The sequence below is a fragment of the Oryctolagus cuniculus genome, chromosome 7 (genome assembly GCF_964237555.1).
Source record: "Oryctolagus cuniculus chromosome 7, mOryCun1.1, whole genome shotgun sequence".
Lineage (NCBI taxonomy): Eukaryota > Metazoa > Chordata > Mammalia > Lagomorpha > Leporidae > Oryctolagus > Oryctolagus cuniculus.
The window spans coordinates 70,325,494-70,344,279 of NC_091438.1; the positions used below are offsets into that span (position 1 = coordinate 70,325,494).

General features: G+C 40.6%; 1 protein-coding gene and 1 pseudogene across 3 annotated transcripts in view; one reads left to right on the forward strand and one right to left on the reverse strand.

Moving 5' to 3' along the window:
• Nucleotides 1-18,786, reverse strand: part of SLC35A3 (solute carrier family 35 member A3) — a 73,131-nt gene that overhangs the window by 38,310 nt on the left and 16,035 nt on the right. For all 3 annotated transcript variants that reach the window (XM_008264828.4, XM_002715839.5, XM_070077990.1), the window contains 3 exons: nucleotides 9,744-9,948; nucleotides 3,141-3,295; nucleotides 2,939-3,061 (listed from right to left, as the gene is read on the reverse strand). In XM_008264828.4, coding sequence (XP_008263050.1) covers nucleotides 2,939-3,061; nucleotides 3,141-3,295; nucleotides 9,744-9,930 — 465 coding nt within the window. In that variant the 5' untranslated portion in view covers nucleotides 9,931-9,948. The remainder of the gene's footprint in view (nucleotides 1-2,938; nucleotides 3,062-3,140; nucleotides 3,296-9,743; nucleotides 9,949-18,786) is intronic.
• LOC100348496 (cyclin-G1 pseudogene) lies at nucleotides 11,821-12,886 on the forward strand (annotated as a pseudogene).

The following is an 18,786-nucleotide window of genomic DNA, read 5'->3' on the forward strand; positions in this document are numbered from 1 at the left end:
AGTCAACAACAGGAGTCACTGTGCACTTACTCCTCATGTAGGATCTTTGGCCTTAGTGTGCTGTACATTGAGATCTAATGCTATAACCAGTACTCAAACAGTATTTTTCACTTTATGTTTCTGTGTGGGAGCAAACTGTTGAAATTTTTACTTAATGTATGCTCAACTGATCTTCTGTATATAAAGAGAATCGAAAATGAATCTTGATATGAATGGAAGGGGAGAGGGAGTGGATAAGGGGAGGGTTGTGGGTTGGAGGGATGTTATGGGGGGAAGCCATTGTAATCAATATTCTGTACTTTGGAAATTTATATTCATTAAATAAAAGTTAAAAAAAAGAAATTTATATTTACTAAATAAAAGTTAAAAAAATGGAAAAAAATAAATAAAATGAATCATTGAAAAAAAAGGTGGCAAAGTATTCACAGATTTGCAAAACAAAAGAGAAACCACTTGACAACTAGTCACGTAAAAACAAATGTCATTTGTTTTCCCTTTTTTTTTTTTTTTTAAGATTAGAGTTACAGACAGAGAGTGAGGAACAGAGAGAAAGGTCTTCCATTGGTAAGTTCATTCCCCAAATGGCTGCAATTGCTGGAGCTGAGCTGATCCAAACCCAGGAGCCAGGAGCTCTTTCCAGGTCTCCCACACAGGTGCAGTGGCCCAAGTCTTTGGGCCACATTCTACTGCTTTCCCAGGCCATAGCAGAGAGCTGGATTGGAAGCAGAGCAGCCAGGACACAAACTGGCACCCATATGGGATGCCAGTGCTACAGATGGAGGCTTAGCCTACTACACCACAGCACCAGCCCCTGTTTTTCCTTATCTTAAATTATGCTTAAATCTTACTAATTAGGCAATGGAAACAGAAGGAGAAGTGAAACACAGCCACTGCCTTCTAGGAACTTAAGGTGCATTAGAAACATGGACACATACATAAGCATCTAATTATAGGTAGTATGGGAATATATACACAAATTACCATAGTTGCAAAGAAGGGGTAAATGCTCAGCTTGGGCTGTCTGGAAGGTAATTTTGAGGAGGTAATACTTCAACAGTCTGCTGCTCTTCTTCCAATCCAGCTCTCTGCTATGGCCTGGGAAAGCAGCGTAAGATGGCCCAAGCCCTTGGGATCCTGCTTATATGGGAAACCCAGAAGCAGCTCCTGACTCCTGGCTTCAGATCAGCCCAGCTCCAGCCATTGTGGCCATCTGGGGAGTGAACCAGTGGATGGAAGACCTATCTTCTCTCCTCTCACTGTCTGTAACTCTGCCTCTCAAATAAATAAATAGATAATAATAATAATAATAATAATAATAAAGCAAGCAGAGTGGCCCGGGAGGGCAGTGGAGGATGGCCCAAGTGCTTGGGTGCCTGCACCCACGTGGGAGACCAGGAGGAAGCACCCGGCTCCTGGCTTTGGATCAGCATGGCTTCAGATTGGCGTAGCTCCGGCCGTGGCAGTCATCTGGGGGGTGAACCAACGGAAAGGAAGACCTTTCTCTCTGTCTCTCTCTCTCACTATCTCTATCTGTTAAAATAAATAAATAAATAAAGCAAGCAGAGGTGGGACCCAATCCCAGGCACTCAAATATGGGATGCAGGCATCCCAAGCACTGGCTTAACCACTGCACCACATTACCAACCCCTGGATTGTATTATATAGATGTCACAGTAAGTGACTTAGTAGAAGCTGGATTCTGGGAATGGTTATAAAAGTAAAGTAAAAAAATAATGAGGAGGAAGGCTGGTGCCATGGCTCACTAAGCTAATCCTCCACCTGCAGCGCCGGCACTCCGGGTTCTAGTCCCGGTTGGGGCACCAGATTCTGTCCCGGTTGCTCCTCTTCCAGTCCAGCTCTCTGCTGTGGCCCGGGAAGGCAGTGGAGGATCGCCCAAGTGCTTGGGCCCTGTACCCGCATGGGAGACCAGGAGGAAGCACCTGGCTCCTGGCTTCAGATCGGTGCAGCGCACTGGCTGTAGAGGCCATTTGTGGGGTGAACCAATGGATAGGAAGACCTTTCTCTCTGTCTCTCTCTCTCTTTCACTGTCTAACTCTGCCTGTCAAAAAAAAAAAAAAAAAATGAGGAGGAAAAGACCATGTGAGAAACAAGAAAGCCATGAACCACAGAAATGACAGTAGAAACAGACAATGCTAAAAACCAAGAAGTCTTAGAAAGCAGAATTACTACAGTGTAAAGTGGTTGATCAGTTGTACAGCAGAAGAAAGAATCTAAGATATCTCCCAGGATGAGAAAATAATGACTGCAAAAAGTAAAAACAAGAACAGATTTGGTGGTAAAGAGATAAAGTTTAATTTTAGATATGTTGAGTCTATTGGACAAACAAGCAAAAATATCCAACAGGCTTCTAGATAAATATATCTGATATTATAGATGACAATAACAGCTGATGACATAATCTAAGAAGTCATTAGCATATCAGTGTAAATAAAAACCTGCAGAATTATCTCCCAAAATCAGAACATAACTTAAGAAAAATAATGAGCCTATAAGCAACCTAAACACAAAAGAAGAATCAAGGAAGAGGCCATGCAGGAAGTCAATAAGGAATCATTAGAAAGAGAAGAGAACCAAAAAATAATGGTTATCAGCGAATTAACAGACCATAAGAAGTGAGTGGCTAATAATCTCAAATGGTCCACCAGCCCAGTAAAAACTATCTTCGTTTGATATGCAGTGTCTCATTTCTACAACTAGATCATTCATTATTTAGGAAAGATACTTTATTTTTAATTCTTTCTTTGGGATCACTTACAGTTCCAATGTTGTATATTGTACAGAGGAAGTCCTCAAAAAATGTTAGTTGTAAGAAATAAGCATTTACTTTCTTCAACAAATAATACATACTCTTGAGGCAAAATAAATATGGTTTTGAAACTGTGATAAAAATGAAAGGTATACTTATCTTGAAAGTTACCTGAACAAAAGCAACTCCTGTCATCAAAATTAATAGGGAAAGCCACTGGTACACACCTAATTTTTTACTAAGCATAGACACAGAAAATAATGCTGTTGTAAGAATTTTCAACTGATATGTGACCTGAAAAAGAAAATAGCAATATTATTAATGCTTGTTTGTTTCTTTCTTAAATATACTATTAGAAATATATTTTAAGTACCTGATAAGTAGCTGCATCTAGATTTGACAGAGCCACATAGAGTAAATTATTCTGAAGAGTATATATCCCTGATGGAATAGCAAGTTTAAGTGTTTCCATGGGTTTATTAAGAATCTCATCGTGTAGTACTCGGTTCAGTGCTCTTAGACTACATTCTAGAAAAAACATGTGAAATGGAAAAAACAATCAGTAATTAGGGAATTCTGAGTATGTTACACACCCCTTCTTTCAGGGCCTGTTTGCTCAAAAGAAATTGAGCAGTATGTCAAGGTATTTTTAGGTCCACAATATACTTTTTTGATGCTAATTTCTCAAATGTCAGATATTATAAGGGAGCATTGTTCTTACACTTTCTTTCAGATATATAATCAAATTGATCACATATGTGGTTATTTCAAAAAGTTAATAGAAAAAGGAATTAAAGATAAGCTTATTTTAGTGCAAAAAAATTTGAATCCATACATATAAGGGATTTTTAAAAGTTCATGGAAAATGCAATTATGAAAAAACTATGCATAAATATCAAAACTGTTTTGCACCAAAGCAAACTTATCTTTTTAATTCCATTTTCCACAAAGTTTGTGAAGTACTCTTGTGTGGGTATATTTATGATAATCAATATCACATATTTGATAATCAAAAGCTCAAAGTACTAACTTGCTTGCCAAGTATTCTTACTTTATGTCGTAACATTATAAAATGTATATTTTGTACATCCTATTTATCATTCATGCCAATTAACAATTGTGGAGACTTTAATCATAAAAAGAAGATTCAGTCGGTTAGGGAGTGGGTTTGGCTGCAAACAGAAAACTCAACACTGGCCTAAGTCCCATAGCGGTTTCTCTCAAATAGCATGTATCCAGGTCTTAAAGTTTACACAGCAGCTCAGGGATCCATGTGTGTGCATGCACACATACTTCTTTTTCTCTCTACTCTGTGTGTATTCCACATGATAAGTTCAACAAGGTCACCAAGTGATGGTGGTTCTTGTGTCAGGCAGCAAGAAGGAAGAAGAGGAAACAATAGTCTAGCAGGTATCTTTTTGATTCCCACTGATCAGGACTGTGTTATATGGTCACTGCTTTCTGCAAGGGAGGTAGGAAATTGAATCTTTCCATTCCTTCCACATTAGACAAAAAAGGGAGAAATATATTGGAATCAGCTAACCAAACTATAGTATTCATCACAAAAACATCTCCAAGGAACTTTAAAAGATTCATAGACCCCACCAAAAAGAAGAAATTCTAAGGAATCTTACCACTATACCAACTGCGGCGTCTTGTAGATGATTTTCCCTCCCAATGTAAAACATGAAAACTAATTAAGGTGTATTTTGAAATGAAGAAAACTTAAAAGATTGCCACCTGATACCATCCTCTCCTTATCCCCAAAGAAGTCAAAAATGGTTAACTAAAAGTTACTGATTTTTTCTTAGTTTTACTAGAAAATAATTTTAAATATTTGCTTTTTCATTTTAAAATTAAACTATAAGTAATGAACACTATCATAATTTTTTTTCACCAGTACTTTGGGGAAGGTTTTGTTCCACATTCCTGCCAATTCCTGGTACTGCTAAACTTTTATGTCCTTTGCCTTTGCCTCTGTTTTCTATTTAGTTGTTGTCTTTCTCTTCATGAGTTGTAAGAGTTCTTTGTAATTCCAGGTATAATTAGTGGATAGATGTGATATAAACACTGTCTTCTTACTTGGTTTGATACACAGATATTTTAGGTCTTAATGTAGCCTAAATTATCTGTTTTCCTTTATGACTTATTTGTGCATTTTATATCTTGTTTATAATCATTCACATCACCAAGTCATAAAGTTTTGTCTTTCATTTATTTTTTTTTAAAGATTTTATTTATTTGAGAGGTAGAGTTACAGACAGTGAGAGGGAAAGACAGACAGAAAGGTCTTCCTTCCATTGGTTCACTCCCCAAATGGCCACAACGGCCGAAGCTGTGCCGATCCGAAGCCAGGAGCTGGGAGCTTCTTCGGGGTCTCCCATGTGGGTGTAGGGTCCCAAGGACTTAGGCCATCTTTTACCTCTTTCCCAGGCCATACCAGAGAGCTGGATCGGAAGTGGAGCAGCTGGGACTCAAACTAGCACCCATATGGGATGCTGGCACTGCAGGTGGCAGCTTTACCCACTACACCATAGCACCTGCCCCTGAAATTTATTTTTGGGCATTGAGACTAATCATGCTTCAGTTCACTGAAAGTTGTCCTTATCATATCTCTTCACAATGCAACTATTCACACTAAAAACATGTTTAGCTCCACAATGTTAAATGCAGCAGATACCTCTGTTCATCTCCAGTTGGGAAATACCTGGACCATAGACCATATAAAAGCTCTGAAATCATTTGATTTAGGCCTGCAAAGGCAACCACAGGCGGGACTCAAAATTCAATAATCTACATAAGGCTAGTTTTTAAGTTAATGATTTTGTACGGTCTGTGAATGATGTTATAAATATCCACGTGGACCTTGGCAGAAACTGATTTCCTACCCCTGCAGCAACATCACTACTTTCTCAGCTTTCTTATTTATTTTCATGGTTTCCATTTTGTCTTGCTGATGACACCTTCACAGTCTTACTGATTCCTCTTTTTATCAGACCTCTACATATTGGGAATGCTATGGAGATCAGTCTTGAGCCTTCTCCTCTAGTTTCTATCTCATCTATTTCTTACTTTAAAGCAATATATAAGCTCACAAATCCTTGAGATCCATTTTTATATACTGTACTGCCTGATATCTCAGTCTGAATGCTTTGTAGGCATCTCAAACATGGCACCATAAAATGCCACAAATTTTGCCCAAATCCATCTTCCACACATCATCCATTATAGTACCCATTCACCCTATAATTTAATCTATAGACCTAAGAATCATTCCTTAAATTGCATTCCTCCTTTTTCCTGGTCTTCACATATCCAATCTACTAGCAATCCATGTCAGATATAGTTCAGAAGGAAATATAGGGGCAGGAATTTGGCCTAGTGTTTAAGATGCCAGTTAGGATGCCCACATCCCAAAATCAAGTGTCTATGTTCTCTTCCCAGTTCTGGCTCCTGAAAAAAACTTCCTGTCAATGCACAGCAGGTGATGGCTCAAGTTTTGAGATCCTGCCACGTATGTGGGAGACCTAGACTGAGTTCCTGGCGTGAACTGTTGTAGACATTTGGGGAGTAAACCAGCGGGTGAGAAATCTTTCAAATAAATAAATATTTTACTTTGTAATTTGTAGTCCTCAAAAGACTAATTTTTTAATGAAGTTCATCAAGTCCATCCTTACAAAAATAAATAAATATATATATATTAGTTTTTTTAAAAGAAGGAAAATAAATATTGGAGAAGATATGAAAAAATTAAAACCCTTATACATCACTGCTGGTGCAAATATAAAATAGTACAATTCCTGTGGAGAAGTTTAACAGTTGTTTAAAAACTTACAGAATTCCAACATGCCCCAGAAATTCTACTCCTAAATATGTAAGAAATGAAAGCAAGACTGGGACAGATATCTGTTCATCTAATGCAGCATTATTCATTGCTAATGCCAACATTATTTACAATAGCCAAAAGGCAAAATTAATCCAAGTGTCCATTAACATTTGAATAATTAAACAAAATTGTATAGTCATACAATGGAATATAAGAGTACCTCAAAAATTTTCAAGGAAAAATGGACAAAATAAACTTTAAAAAATCATTTGTTTATTAATTTATTTGAAAGGCGGGGGAGGGGAGAGAAAGGCATGCACACTGAAGAGAGTTCTCATCTGCTGGTTCACTCTCTAAACAATTGCAATGACCGGGGCTGGGCTAGCTAAAACTGAGAGCTAGGAGTACAATCCAGGTCTCCCAGATATATGGCAAGGAGCCTAACTTACTTGAGCCATCACCTGCTGCTTCCTAGAGTGTACATTAGCAGGAAGCTGAATTAGCAGCAGAGCCAGGACAAGTGGCACCATAATTACTAAGCCAAATACCTACCAGAAACTTACCTTTTAATTTCACATTCTACAGCTTTTGAAATACTCATGTTATTCTGCCATACAAACAAGTTTGTTTGTTTGTTTGTTTGTTTTGGACAGGCAGAGTTAGAGTGAGAGTGAAAGGGACAGAGAGAAAGGTCCTCCTTCTGTTGGTTCACCCCACAAATGGCCACTACGGCAGGCACGTTGCACCGATCTGAAGCCAGGAGCCAGGTGCTTCCTCCTGGTCTCCCACGCGGGTACAGGGCCCAAGCACTTGGGCCATCCTCCACTGCCTTCCCCAGCCACAGCAGAGAGCCAGACTGGAAGAGGAGCAACTGGGACAAAATCCAGCACCCCAACCGGGACTAGAACCAGGGTGCTGGCGCCGCAGGAGGAGGATTAACCAAGTGAGCTGCAGCACAGGCCGACAAACAAGTTTTTATGAAACATGTTATAACATGGATAAATGTAGAAAACAATATTCTGAGTTGAACATAAAAGGAAAAGTACCACATGAAATACCTAGAGTAGATAAATTAAAAAGACAGAAAGTAGGGGCTGGTGCTGTGGCATAGTGGGCTAAGCCTCTGCCTGAGGTGCTGGCATCCCATATGTTTGCCAGTTCATGTTCCAGATGCTCCTTTTCTGATCCAGCTCTCTGCTAAAGGCCTGGGAAAGCAGTGGAAGATGGCCCAAGTGCTTGGGCCCCTGCATCAGCTTGGGAGACCAGGAGGAACCCCTGGCTACTGGCTTTAGATGGGCTCAGCTCCAGCCATTGCAGCCATTTGGGGAGTGTACCAGTGGATGGAAGATAGCTCTCTCTGACTCTCCCTCTCTGTAACTCTGCCCCTCAAATAAATAAATAAAATCTTAAAAAAAACAAAGGCAGAAAGTAAATTAGAGTTATAAGGGCTAGACATAAGAATGGGAAGTTATTTAATAATTACAGTTTAGGTTAGAGATTATGAAAGAGCTTTGGAAATAGCAGTAATGATTATACAACACTGTGGATTTAACTAATGGCCAATTAGTTATACACTAAAAATTGATAAAATGACAAATCTTATGTTATATATATTTTATCACAACTTAAAAAAATGAATAATGGAGGGGGCCGGCACTGTGGCGTAGCAGGTAAAGCCGCAGCCTGCAGCACCCGCATCCCATATGGGTGCTGGTTCGAGTTCTAGCTGCTCCACTTCCAATCCAGCTCTCTGCTATGTCCTGGGAAAGCAGTAAGAAGATGGCCCAAGTCCTTGGGTTCCTGCATCCTCATGGGAGACCTGGAAGAAGCTCCCTGCGCCTGGCTTCGGATCAGCGCAGCTCTAGCCGTTGTAGCCAACTGGGGAATGAACCAGTGGACGACGGAAGACCTCCCTCTGCCTCTCCTTCTTTCTCTGTGTATCTGTGATACTCTGACTTCCGAACAAATAAATAAAAAAAATGAATAATGGAATACACCAAATATCACTGAATTGTAGACTTTAAGTACATGTATTGTATGGTTGTGAATTATATTTTATTTATTTATTTATTTATTTATTTATTTATTTTACAGGCAGAGTGGACAGTGAGAGAGAGAGACAGAGAGAAAGGTCTTCCTTTGCCGTTGGTTCACCCTCCAATGGCCGCCGTGGCCGACACGATGTGGCTGGCGCACCGCGCTGATCCAAAGGCAGGAGCCAGGTGCTTCTCCTGGTCTCCCATGGGGTGCAGGGCCCAAGCACTTGGGCCATCCTCCACTGCCCTCCCTGGCCACAGCAGAGAGCTGGCCTGGAAGAGGGGCAACCAGGACAGAATCCGGCGCCCCGACCGGGACTAGGACCCGGTGTGCCGGTGCCGCTAGGCGGAGGATTAGCCTAGTGAGCCGCAGCGCCAGCGTGAATTATATTTAAATAAAATTATTTTTAAAATTGGATTAGTCACTGCTCTACTAATCAAAAAAATTAAAAGCTCTCGATTTAGTAAAAAATTATTGACTCCTCTAGCAACCTAAGTGTCACAGAACTAGGATTACTTTTATTTTCAAGTTATTATACTATAAATCCAAGTTACTGATATTTATAGCAATCGGAAGTCATGAATCATGATATAGATTAGAATAAAATGCCTTTACTGTTAGATAAGCTGTCTTAATAAAACTAAAAAATATTGAAATGTTCTCTATACTAGAGAGTTAGCTACTATAAGAGTTTAAATGCGGGGGCTGCTCCCAGGATGCAGTGAGGTAAGTCATGGCCTGCAACTCTGGAATTCCACATGGATGCCAGTTTGGCTGTTGTACTTCTGATCCACCTCCATGATCATGTGCCTGTAAAAGCACCAGAAGATGCCCCAAGTACTTGGGCCCTTGCCACCCATATGGGAGATGGGACGAAGATCCTGGCTCCTGACTTGGTCCTGGCCTGGCCCAGCCCAGCTCTTCTGGCCATTTAGGGAATAAACCAGTGAATGGAAGATCTCTGCTTCCTTTTCTCTCTCTGTACCTCTGCCTTTCAAATAAATAAATACATATTTTTTTTAAAAAAAGTTCAAATGTGTACTTCCAATATGTATTTACATATGTGTAAATTACACAAATTTTATTGACTCAAAACAAAACTCAGATACTTACTGTTGTCTTTGTAAACTAATAAAATACAGGCCATTATCTTCAAAAGTTCAGCAATAACCACTGCTGTGGAAGATAGATAACGTGGTCCCTCCTCTTTTAAAGTCCTAGAATAACGCATAGTTAGAACCAAGCTAGTAGTCTGAAAGACCAAAATTCCCAAGGAAAGGTATTTCAGGTTGGCAGACATTGTTTTATTTTCATTTGCCTGAAAGAAAAAAAAAAAAAAACAGGGCAAATAAATAAAATCATAAAATATAGAAACTAATACATTAAAAAACAAGATTTCTATTCCAGACATAATATATTAAGTGCATGCCACCCTATCCTTCCTGCTAATTACAACCAAAAACCTTGGACCAAAGACAAAAAAGCAACTACCAGAAGACTTAAACATGAAGAAAATAAGGTAAACTGGTTTGAGACCTCAGGTCTTGAGGGATAATCCAGCAATGAATTTGTTGGAGATTTTTTGCTACATATAAAAAGGGTACTTCAAAAAGTTCATAGAAAATGGAATTAAAAGCTAAGTTCACCTTGGTGTAAAAACATTTTTGTAATCTATGCATAGTTTTATTTTATAATATGCATTTCCATGAACTTTCTGAAGACCATGTATTCCACCCTGAGTGGTACATCAGCTTAGAACTGCTAATCAGTGAAAAATAACAACAAAAACTCAAGAAAAACCCATTCTCTCTAACCAAAGGATTAAGATAGCAGTCCTATAGGACCAAACCCTTTCAACTATATACTGTGGGAAAGAACCTTGTTATTGCCACTCCATATTAATGAGAAAGATGTAGTGGCCCTTCCTAATTCCACCAAGGAAAGACTACAAGGTGGAGCCCTATTGACGATTCCTGCCATTCACAAGGTGAATGACAGCAAAAAGACAGTATCTTTATTCCTACCCTGGTAATTATCTACTGATATAGATTTAAGTAGGAGCCAGAGTCTCTTAATATTATACACAAAATATACTAGATACAGTCTAAAATGAGTATACCTACCATATCAAAATCCAGGAAAAATTTCATTTTGAATGAGTAAAACAATCAACAGAAAATAGCACAGAGATGAGACAGATGTTGGAATTATCAGACAAGATTTTTAATTCCGGCTTATTGTTGGGCAGAAATGTTCCACACATAAACCAATAAGGCCAATAAATAGAAAAGTAAACATCAAATTCACAGACAAAAACAGGAGAGGGGAAAAGTCTTTAATCTTTTACCTTCTTAATCATTTGATATAAACCAACCTTTTATAGTATACTAAGAATATACACAAAAAAAGTTACTGTAATGCTCAAAATAAGATTTTTCATTAATTTTTTCCTTCTTTTTCTCTTAAGATTATAAAAAAAATGGTCACGCCACATGTACGATCAGAAGTAGGACAAAGATGTTCAGAAAGCTGGTTTGGTTATTCAAGATTATCAAAAATGGTTGAGCTCTAATAATATATACAAATATATAAAATGTAAAGTTTCAAATTTTGCCATTTAAAAGTACTTTTTAGGCCGGCGCCGCGGCTCATTAGGCTAATCCTCCGCCTTGTGGCGCCGGCACACCAGGTTCTAGTCCCGGTCAGGGCGCCGGATTCTGTCCCGGTTGCCCCTCTTCCAGGCCAGCTCTCTGCTGTGGCCAGGGAGTGCAGTGGAGGATGGCCCAAGTGCTTGGGCCCTGCACCCCATGGGAAACCAGGAGAAGCACCTGGCTCCTGCCATCGGATCAACGCGGTATGCCGGCTGCAGCGCGCTGGCCGCGGCGGCCATTGGAGGGTGAACCAACGGCAAAGGAAGACCTTTCTCTCTGTCTCTCTCTCTCACTGTCCACTCTGCCTGTCAAAAAAAAAAAAAAAAAAAAGTACTTTTTAGAAAAACATCACAGATTTGGAAGTTTTGAGTCTTTTGTTCCTCCCCCCGTTGCAAATTCACTTTGTGGTTGTGGTTAAATGTTGAAGAGTGGCCTTCGGCTCCAAGCTGACCCTCCGGAGGGCAGTGTAGTCTGGGCGGCGCTGCAAAGACCTCCACCCAGGATGGCTCCCCCTCCCCGGGCCTCTCCCCTCTCACCCGTGTCTCGTAGACAGCTGGAATCTGATATCGTGGGGGTGAGGTGAGAGCAGGCCCGGGGAGGGAGGTTACCACTGAGGAGCTGCAGCCGCCATCAAGATGATAGAAGTACTGACAACAACTGGCTCTCAGAAACTGCTACACCAGCTGAACACTTTGTTGGAGCAGGAGTCTAGATGTCAGCCAAAGGTCTGCGGCTTGAGACTAATTGAGTCTGCACACGATAATGGCCTCAGAATGACTGCACGGCTGAGGGACTTCGAAGTGAAAGATCTTCTTAGTCTCACTCAGTTTTTTGGCTTTGACACGGAGACATTTTCTCTAGCTGTGAATTTACTGGACAGATTCCTGTCTAAAATGAAGGTACAGCCCAAGCACCTTGGATGTGTTGGTCTGAGCTGTTTTTATTCGGCTGTAAAATCAATAGAAGAGGAAAGGAATGTGCCACTGGCAACTGACTTGATCCGGATAAGTCAGTATAGGTTCACGGTTTCAGACTTGATGAGAATGGAAAAGATTGTATTGGAGAAGGTGTGTTGGAAAGTCAAAGCTACTACTGCCTTTCAGTTTCTGCAACTCTATTATTCACTCATTCAAGAGAACTTGCCATTTGAAAGGAGAAATAACGTTAATTTTGAAAGACTGGAAGCTCAACTTAAGGCATGTCACTGCAGGATCATATTTTCTAAAGCAAAGCCTTCTGTGTTGGCTTTGTCTATCACTGCATTGGAGATCCAAGCACAGCAGTGTGTGGAGTTAACAGAAGGAATAGAATGTCTTCAGAAACATTCCAAGATAAATAGCAGAGATTTGACCTTCTGGCAAGAGCTTGTATCAAAGTGCTTAATTGAGTATTCATCAAACAAGTGTTCAAAACCGAATGTTCAGAAGTTGAAATGGATTGTGTCTGGGCGTACTGCACAGCAACTGAAGCATAGTTACTACAGAATAGCTCACCTTCCAACAATTCCTGAAATGGTTCCTTAATTCATGAATTTGGATCATTGTTATTCTCCATAAAGGAAATTATCAGTGCTATAATTTTCTTTTACAATGGAAGAATTAAAATATCATTTCTCTTCAAAGTAAAAAAAAAAAAATGTTGAAGAGTGCATGCTGCCTATAGGTGGTGCTGCTGGCAGTGGACAGGCAGGACTTTCTGCTTCAAAGTGACATTTTCCTTTAATTTTTTTTAATTTTCATTTTATTCGAAAGGCAGAAACAGAGATCTTCCATATACCAGTTCACTCCCAGATGTATGTAACCGCCAGAGCTGGCTGCCTCTCAGGTTGCACATCAGCAGGTGGCTTGATGGGAAGTGGAATAGCCTGGACTTAACCCAGGCACTCTGGTTTGGGAAACAAGCAATCCAAGGAATTACTTAGCCACTTAACCCACTCCAGAAAGTGACCAGAATTAGACTCTAAGATAGGAAGTAAAGGATGACTAGGTCACTGCAGGTTATTTATTTTTTTAACTTTTCCTTTTTTGCTCTCAAGACATCCGTACTAGTCTCCTGCTTCTTACAGTCAACCTGTCATCTTCTTCATCTCCAGCTGCCCATATGCCCTCAGCATCTTCCTCTCCATTCTCCTCCCCACCTTCTTCTTCTTTGTCTACCTCATTGCCAGCCTTCAGCTACCTATTTTCCTCAGTAGTGTTGCCAATAGCAGGGGCATTTCTCCACAACTTCCTCCTTCTTTAATATCCTTATTAGCCCATGTCCACAGCTGCACTTAACATGGGGGGGGGGCATGCTGGTGCTCCAATGCAATGGACTCAAAAGAAAGCAAGAGTTAGGGACTCTGAGGATAAATCTACCACAGTCCATATGCTTAGAGGGCCTGGAGCAAAGGTGGCAGTCAGTTGGACTGAAGAACAATGCAAAGATGGCTTTTGGAACAGCCAAGAGAGGTCAGCAAGAATTTCAGAGAATCCAACATGAAAATGCTACAACAATTATGAATACTCTTGAAATGAGTTTAGACTCACATAAAAGTAGAAAAAAATAGTACAGGAGTTCTCATGTACTCTTCCTCCAAGTTACCCCAGAGACAATAGCTATAAAGTCCCTACCTTTTCACTGAAGTAATTCAGTATTACTCCAAGAGACTCACTTTAAATATGAAGACACAATTGAGTTAAAAAGTAAAAGGATGGAAAAGACATATTATTAGAAAATTAACCGGGGCTGGCGTTGTGGCGTAGCGTTTTAACCCTACGCCTGCAGTACTGGCACCCTACATGGGCATGGGTTTGAGACCTGGCTGCTCCACTTCTGATCCAGTTCTCTGCTATGGTCTGAGAAAGCAACAGAAGATGGCCCAAGTCCATGGGCCCCTGTACCCACGTGGGCGGCCCAGAAGAAGCACCTGGTTCCTGGCTTCGGATCGGCACAGCTCCGGCCATTGTGGCCAACTGGGGAATAAACCAGCAGATGAAAGACATCTCCTCTCTCTCTCTCTGCCTCTCCTTCTCTGTCTATGTAACTCTTGATTTTCAAATAAATAAATAATTTTTTTTTAAAAAAAGAAAAAGAACCATGAAAAAATGGGAGGGACTCATATATTAATATCATGCAAAGTAGATTTTATTTCTAGAATCAAAGAATGGTATTTCACAATGATAAAAAGATAATACATTAAGTACATATAACCATTCTATATATTATACATACTTAATGATGTAGCCTCAAGACACATAAAGCAAAACAGAACCAAAGTGAAAACAGGTAAACAAAATCCTAGAGATTTTTAACCCTCTATTCTCAATAAACAATCAAAAATATACCAAAAAATCATTAAAAATATAAAAGATCTGAACAGTGTCATTAACTCCCATAAACATGGAAGACATGGATTTTTCTACAAGGAAGGACTTAATGTAATAGCCAATGCTCACTCTGTACCAGGTTTCTCAAAGGAAATGGAAAAAAAAAAAGTTTGGTTTTTGGGGGAGTTTCAGTTGTGTTTTTTGCTTTTATTTCAGCCAAACAAGTTTGCTTTTGTTTTATTTTTTAAAGGATAAGTGATCTATGTGTATGTTTGTCTTTAAAATGTAAATGTTTAAAAGTAGGCATTTATATGTTTCCAGAACTGACTTCGGATGCAGTCCTCTTTCTCTCCCCCTCTTCCACCCTCCTCTTTTCCCTCTTTTGATACTCTTGTATTGGTTCTAATAAATGATTGATTTTCAAAAAAAAAAAAAAAATGAAATTACCCAAATCCCACTCATAAGTGAATTACCGACATATCCATCCAATGGAATACCATTCAACAATGAAAAGGAACAAAATGTTAAAAACATACTGAACGAAAATCAAACAAAACAGTATGAACTATATAATTCTTTTTATATTAAATTATTAAAAAAACTATACTGACATGCAAACTTATGATTGACTACAGCCAAGGGCTGGGGTTGAAGGTCGACTACAAAGGGAAAGTAAAGTATTTTGGTGGTGGTTGAAATATTCTATGTGGTGGCTGTACAATTACATTCACTTATCAGAAAACAATTATAAATTTAAGATGGGTATATTTTATTATATATATATTACAACTCCAAGTTCATTTTTTTTTATTTGACAGGTAGAGTTTACAGACAGTGAGAGAGACAAAGAGAAAGGTCTTCCTTCCATTGGCTCACTCCCCAAATGGCTGCTATGGCCGGTGCTGCGCCGACCCGAAGCCAGGAGCCAGGTGCTTCTTCCTGGTCTCCCATGCCGGTGCAGGGACCTAAGCACTTGGGCCATCCTCCACTGCCCTCCCAGGCCACAGCAGAGAGCAGGACCGGAAGAGGAGCAACTGGAACTAGAACTCAGTGCCCACATGGGATGCCGGCGCCTTAGGTGGAGGATTAACCAAGTGATCCACAGCGCTTCCCCCTTTTTAAATTATTGATTGAAAACATACTAAGAATATTTCTCAGCAGGCTTTCCTTATAGCTTTGGTTCTGGCTCTGATTTTTTGGATTAATGCCAAGGTGGTTGTGTTACTCTGTTCATCACTCCAACTCTATCTTTTCCATGACTCCATCTTTCACCTCAAATTTTTTTAATATCAGCCCTCTTTATACTGTATCTCTTTAAGAGGGGCCGGCGTCATGGCTCACTTGGTTAATCCTCTGCCTGTGGCACCGGTATCCCATATGGGAGCCAGGGTCTAGTCCCGGTTGTTCCTCTTCCAGTCCTGCTCCCTGCTGTGGCCCAGGAAGGCAGCAGAGGAGGGCCCAAGTTCTTGGGCCCCTGCACCAGCATGGGAGACCAGGAGGAAGCACCTGGCTCCTGGCTTCAGATCGGTGCAGCGCTGGCCGTAGCAGCCATCTGAGGGGTGAACCAGCGGCAGGAAGACCTTTCTCTCTGTCTCTCTCTCTCACTCTATCAGTCAAATTATATATATATATATATATATATATATATATATATATATATAATGTATCTCTTCAGAGTCCTATAACTAATCTTTGGTTATAGTATATGATCCTTTTTTTCCCCCTCTAACTCCTAAGTTTTATAACGGCATATAATATGGAGGCTAATTTTAAAAGTTTGTGGAAAAAGAGGCCCTACCAGAACAGCATGAATTCTACTAAAGCTAAAGAAAGAATATCAAATTGATGGTGAAGCCAGGTTGTATGAATGATGAAATTTATGAAGATAATTTCCCCTCAAAATCAGCAGCTTACAAATAACTCATTTTAATAAGGCATGAACGGCAGGTGTCATGGTGCAGTAGGTTAAAACATGAATTGGGGCACCCACATCTCCTATCATGGTACTGTTTTATGTATCACAGTTCCTCTGTGCACTTAAACAGGGAAGGCAGCAGATGATGGCCCCAATACTTGGTTCCTGCTGCCCATGTCAGACACCCGGATGAAGTTTCTGGCTCCTGGCTTCAGCCTGGCCCAGTCCTGGCTTTTGAGTCATTTGGCAAATGAACCAGCAGATAGAAGCTCTGTCTTTATTTCTTCTTTTTTCCCCTCAAAGATTTATTTATGCATTTAAAAGTCAGAGTTACAGAGAGAGAGAAGGAGAGACAGAAAGAGAGAAGGATAGAAAGAGAAAGAAAAAGAGACAGAGACAGAGAGTCTTCCATCCATTGGTTTATGCCCCAAATGGCCACAAGGAGCAGGGCTTGGCCAGGCCAAAGCCAGGAACCAGGAGCTTCTTCTGGGTCTCCTACATGGGTCCAGGGGCCTAAGGACTTGGGCCATCCTCCGTTGCCATCCCAGGCACATTAGCAGGGAGCTGGATTGGTAGTGGAGCAACCAGGACTCAAACCAGTGCCCATATGGGATATCTATGAGGCAAGTTGTGGCTTAACCCACAGTACAAAGTGCCAGCCCCCTCTCTATCTCTATCTGCATGCGTCCCCTCTACACAAACACAAACACACACACACACCCCACACACACTGCATTTCAAATAAATACATCTTTTTAAAAGATGTATTTATTTATTTTAAGATTTTATTTATTTATTTGAGAGTTAGAGTTACAGACAACGAGAGGAAGAGACAGAGAGAAAGGTCCTTCCACTGGTTTACTCTCCAGATGGCCGCAAGGGCCAGAGCTATGCCAATCCGAAGCCAGGAGCAAGGAGCTTCCTCCAGGTCTCCCATGCTGGTGCAAGGGCCAAGCACTTGGGCCATCTTCTAATGCTTTTCCAAGCCATAGCAGAGAGCTGGATTGGAAGAGGAGCAGCCAGGACTAGAACCAACACCCATATGGGATGTCGGTATTGCAGCAGAGGCTTAGCCTACTACGAAAGCATTGAAGGGATGGGGCATGGGATGGGTATTTAGCCTAGCAGCTAAGATGATCACATCTCACATATTAGAGTGCCTGGGTTTGAGCCCAAGCTCCACCCCACTTCCTACTACTGTGCAACCTAGAGGCAGCAAATAATAATGGCTCAAGTAGTTGGGCCCCTGACAATTGAGTTGAGTTTCCATTTTATGACTTCTTGCATACATTTGGTGAGTGAATCAGTAGAAAAGAGCACGTTCTCTCTCTTTCTGTGTTTTAGTAGACAAAGAGCTCCCATACACTGGGCCATTCTCCAAACGCCCACAATGGCTGAGGCTGGATCACGCCAAAGCCAAGAGCCAAGAACTCAATCCCTGCAGGTAGCAGAGACCCTAATGCCTCCCATACTGCACATTAGCAGAAAGCTAGAATTGGGAGCAGAGCTGGTATTTGCACCCACTTACTCTAATATATAATGTGGGAATCCCAATCAGCAGCTCAAACACCAGTCAAACCACCACCCCTGGGATACATTTTTTTTAATTAATTAATTAATCTGAAATAGAGTGAGAGAGGGACAGGCATATTCATTATTAACTATATATACATATAATGTATACATAAAGGAAAAAATCATTCTAAGTATTTCTTTTCTTTTCTTTCTTTTTTTTTTTTTTTTTTTTTTTTGAAAAGGCAGAGTTAGACAGTGAGAGAAAGTGACAAAGACAGTGAGAGAGAGACAGAGAGAAAGGTCTTCCTTCTGTTGGTTCACCCCCTAAATGGCCACTACGGCCGGCACACTGCGCTGATCTGAAGCCAGAAGCCAGGTGCTTCCTCCTGGTCTCCCATGCGGGTACAGGGCCAAAGCACTTGGGCCATCCTCCGTTGCCTTCCCGGGCCACAGCAGAGGGCTGGACTGGAAGAGGAACAACTGGGACAGAATCTGGTGCCACAACTGGGACTAGAACCTGGGGTGCCAGCGCCGCAGGCGGAGGATTAGCCTAGTGAGCTGCAGCGTAGGCCTTCATTTTAATTTCAAAGACAAAAAATGAGTAATACATCTGATTGTTACACATAAAGCATCAAGCTTAGAGGAAAGAAAACATAGATTACTTTTTTATCTACTATCTACCTTACTTTTATAAATCTATATTATTAAAAGATTACTAATGTGAAATAAAATTACAGTATTTTAGATGTATAAGATGCTTCAGGGGG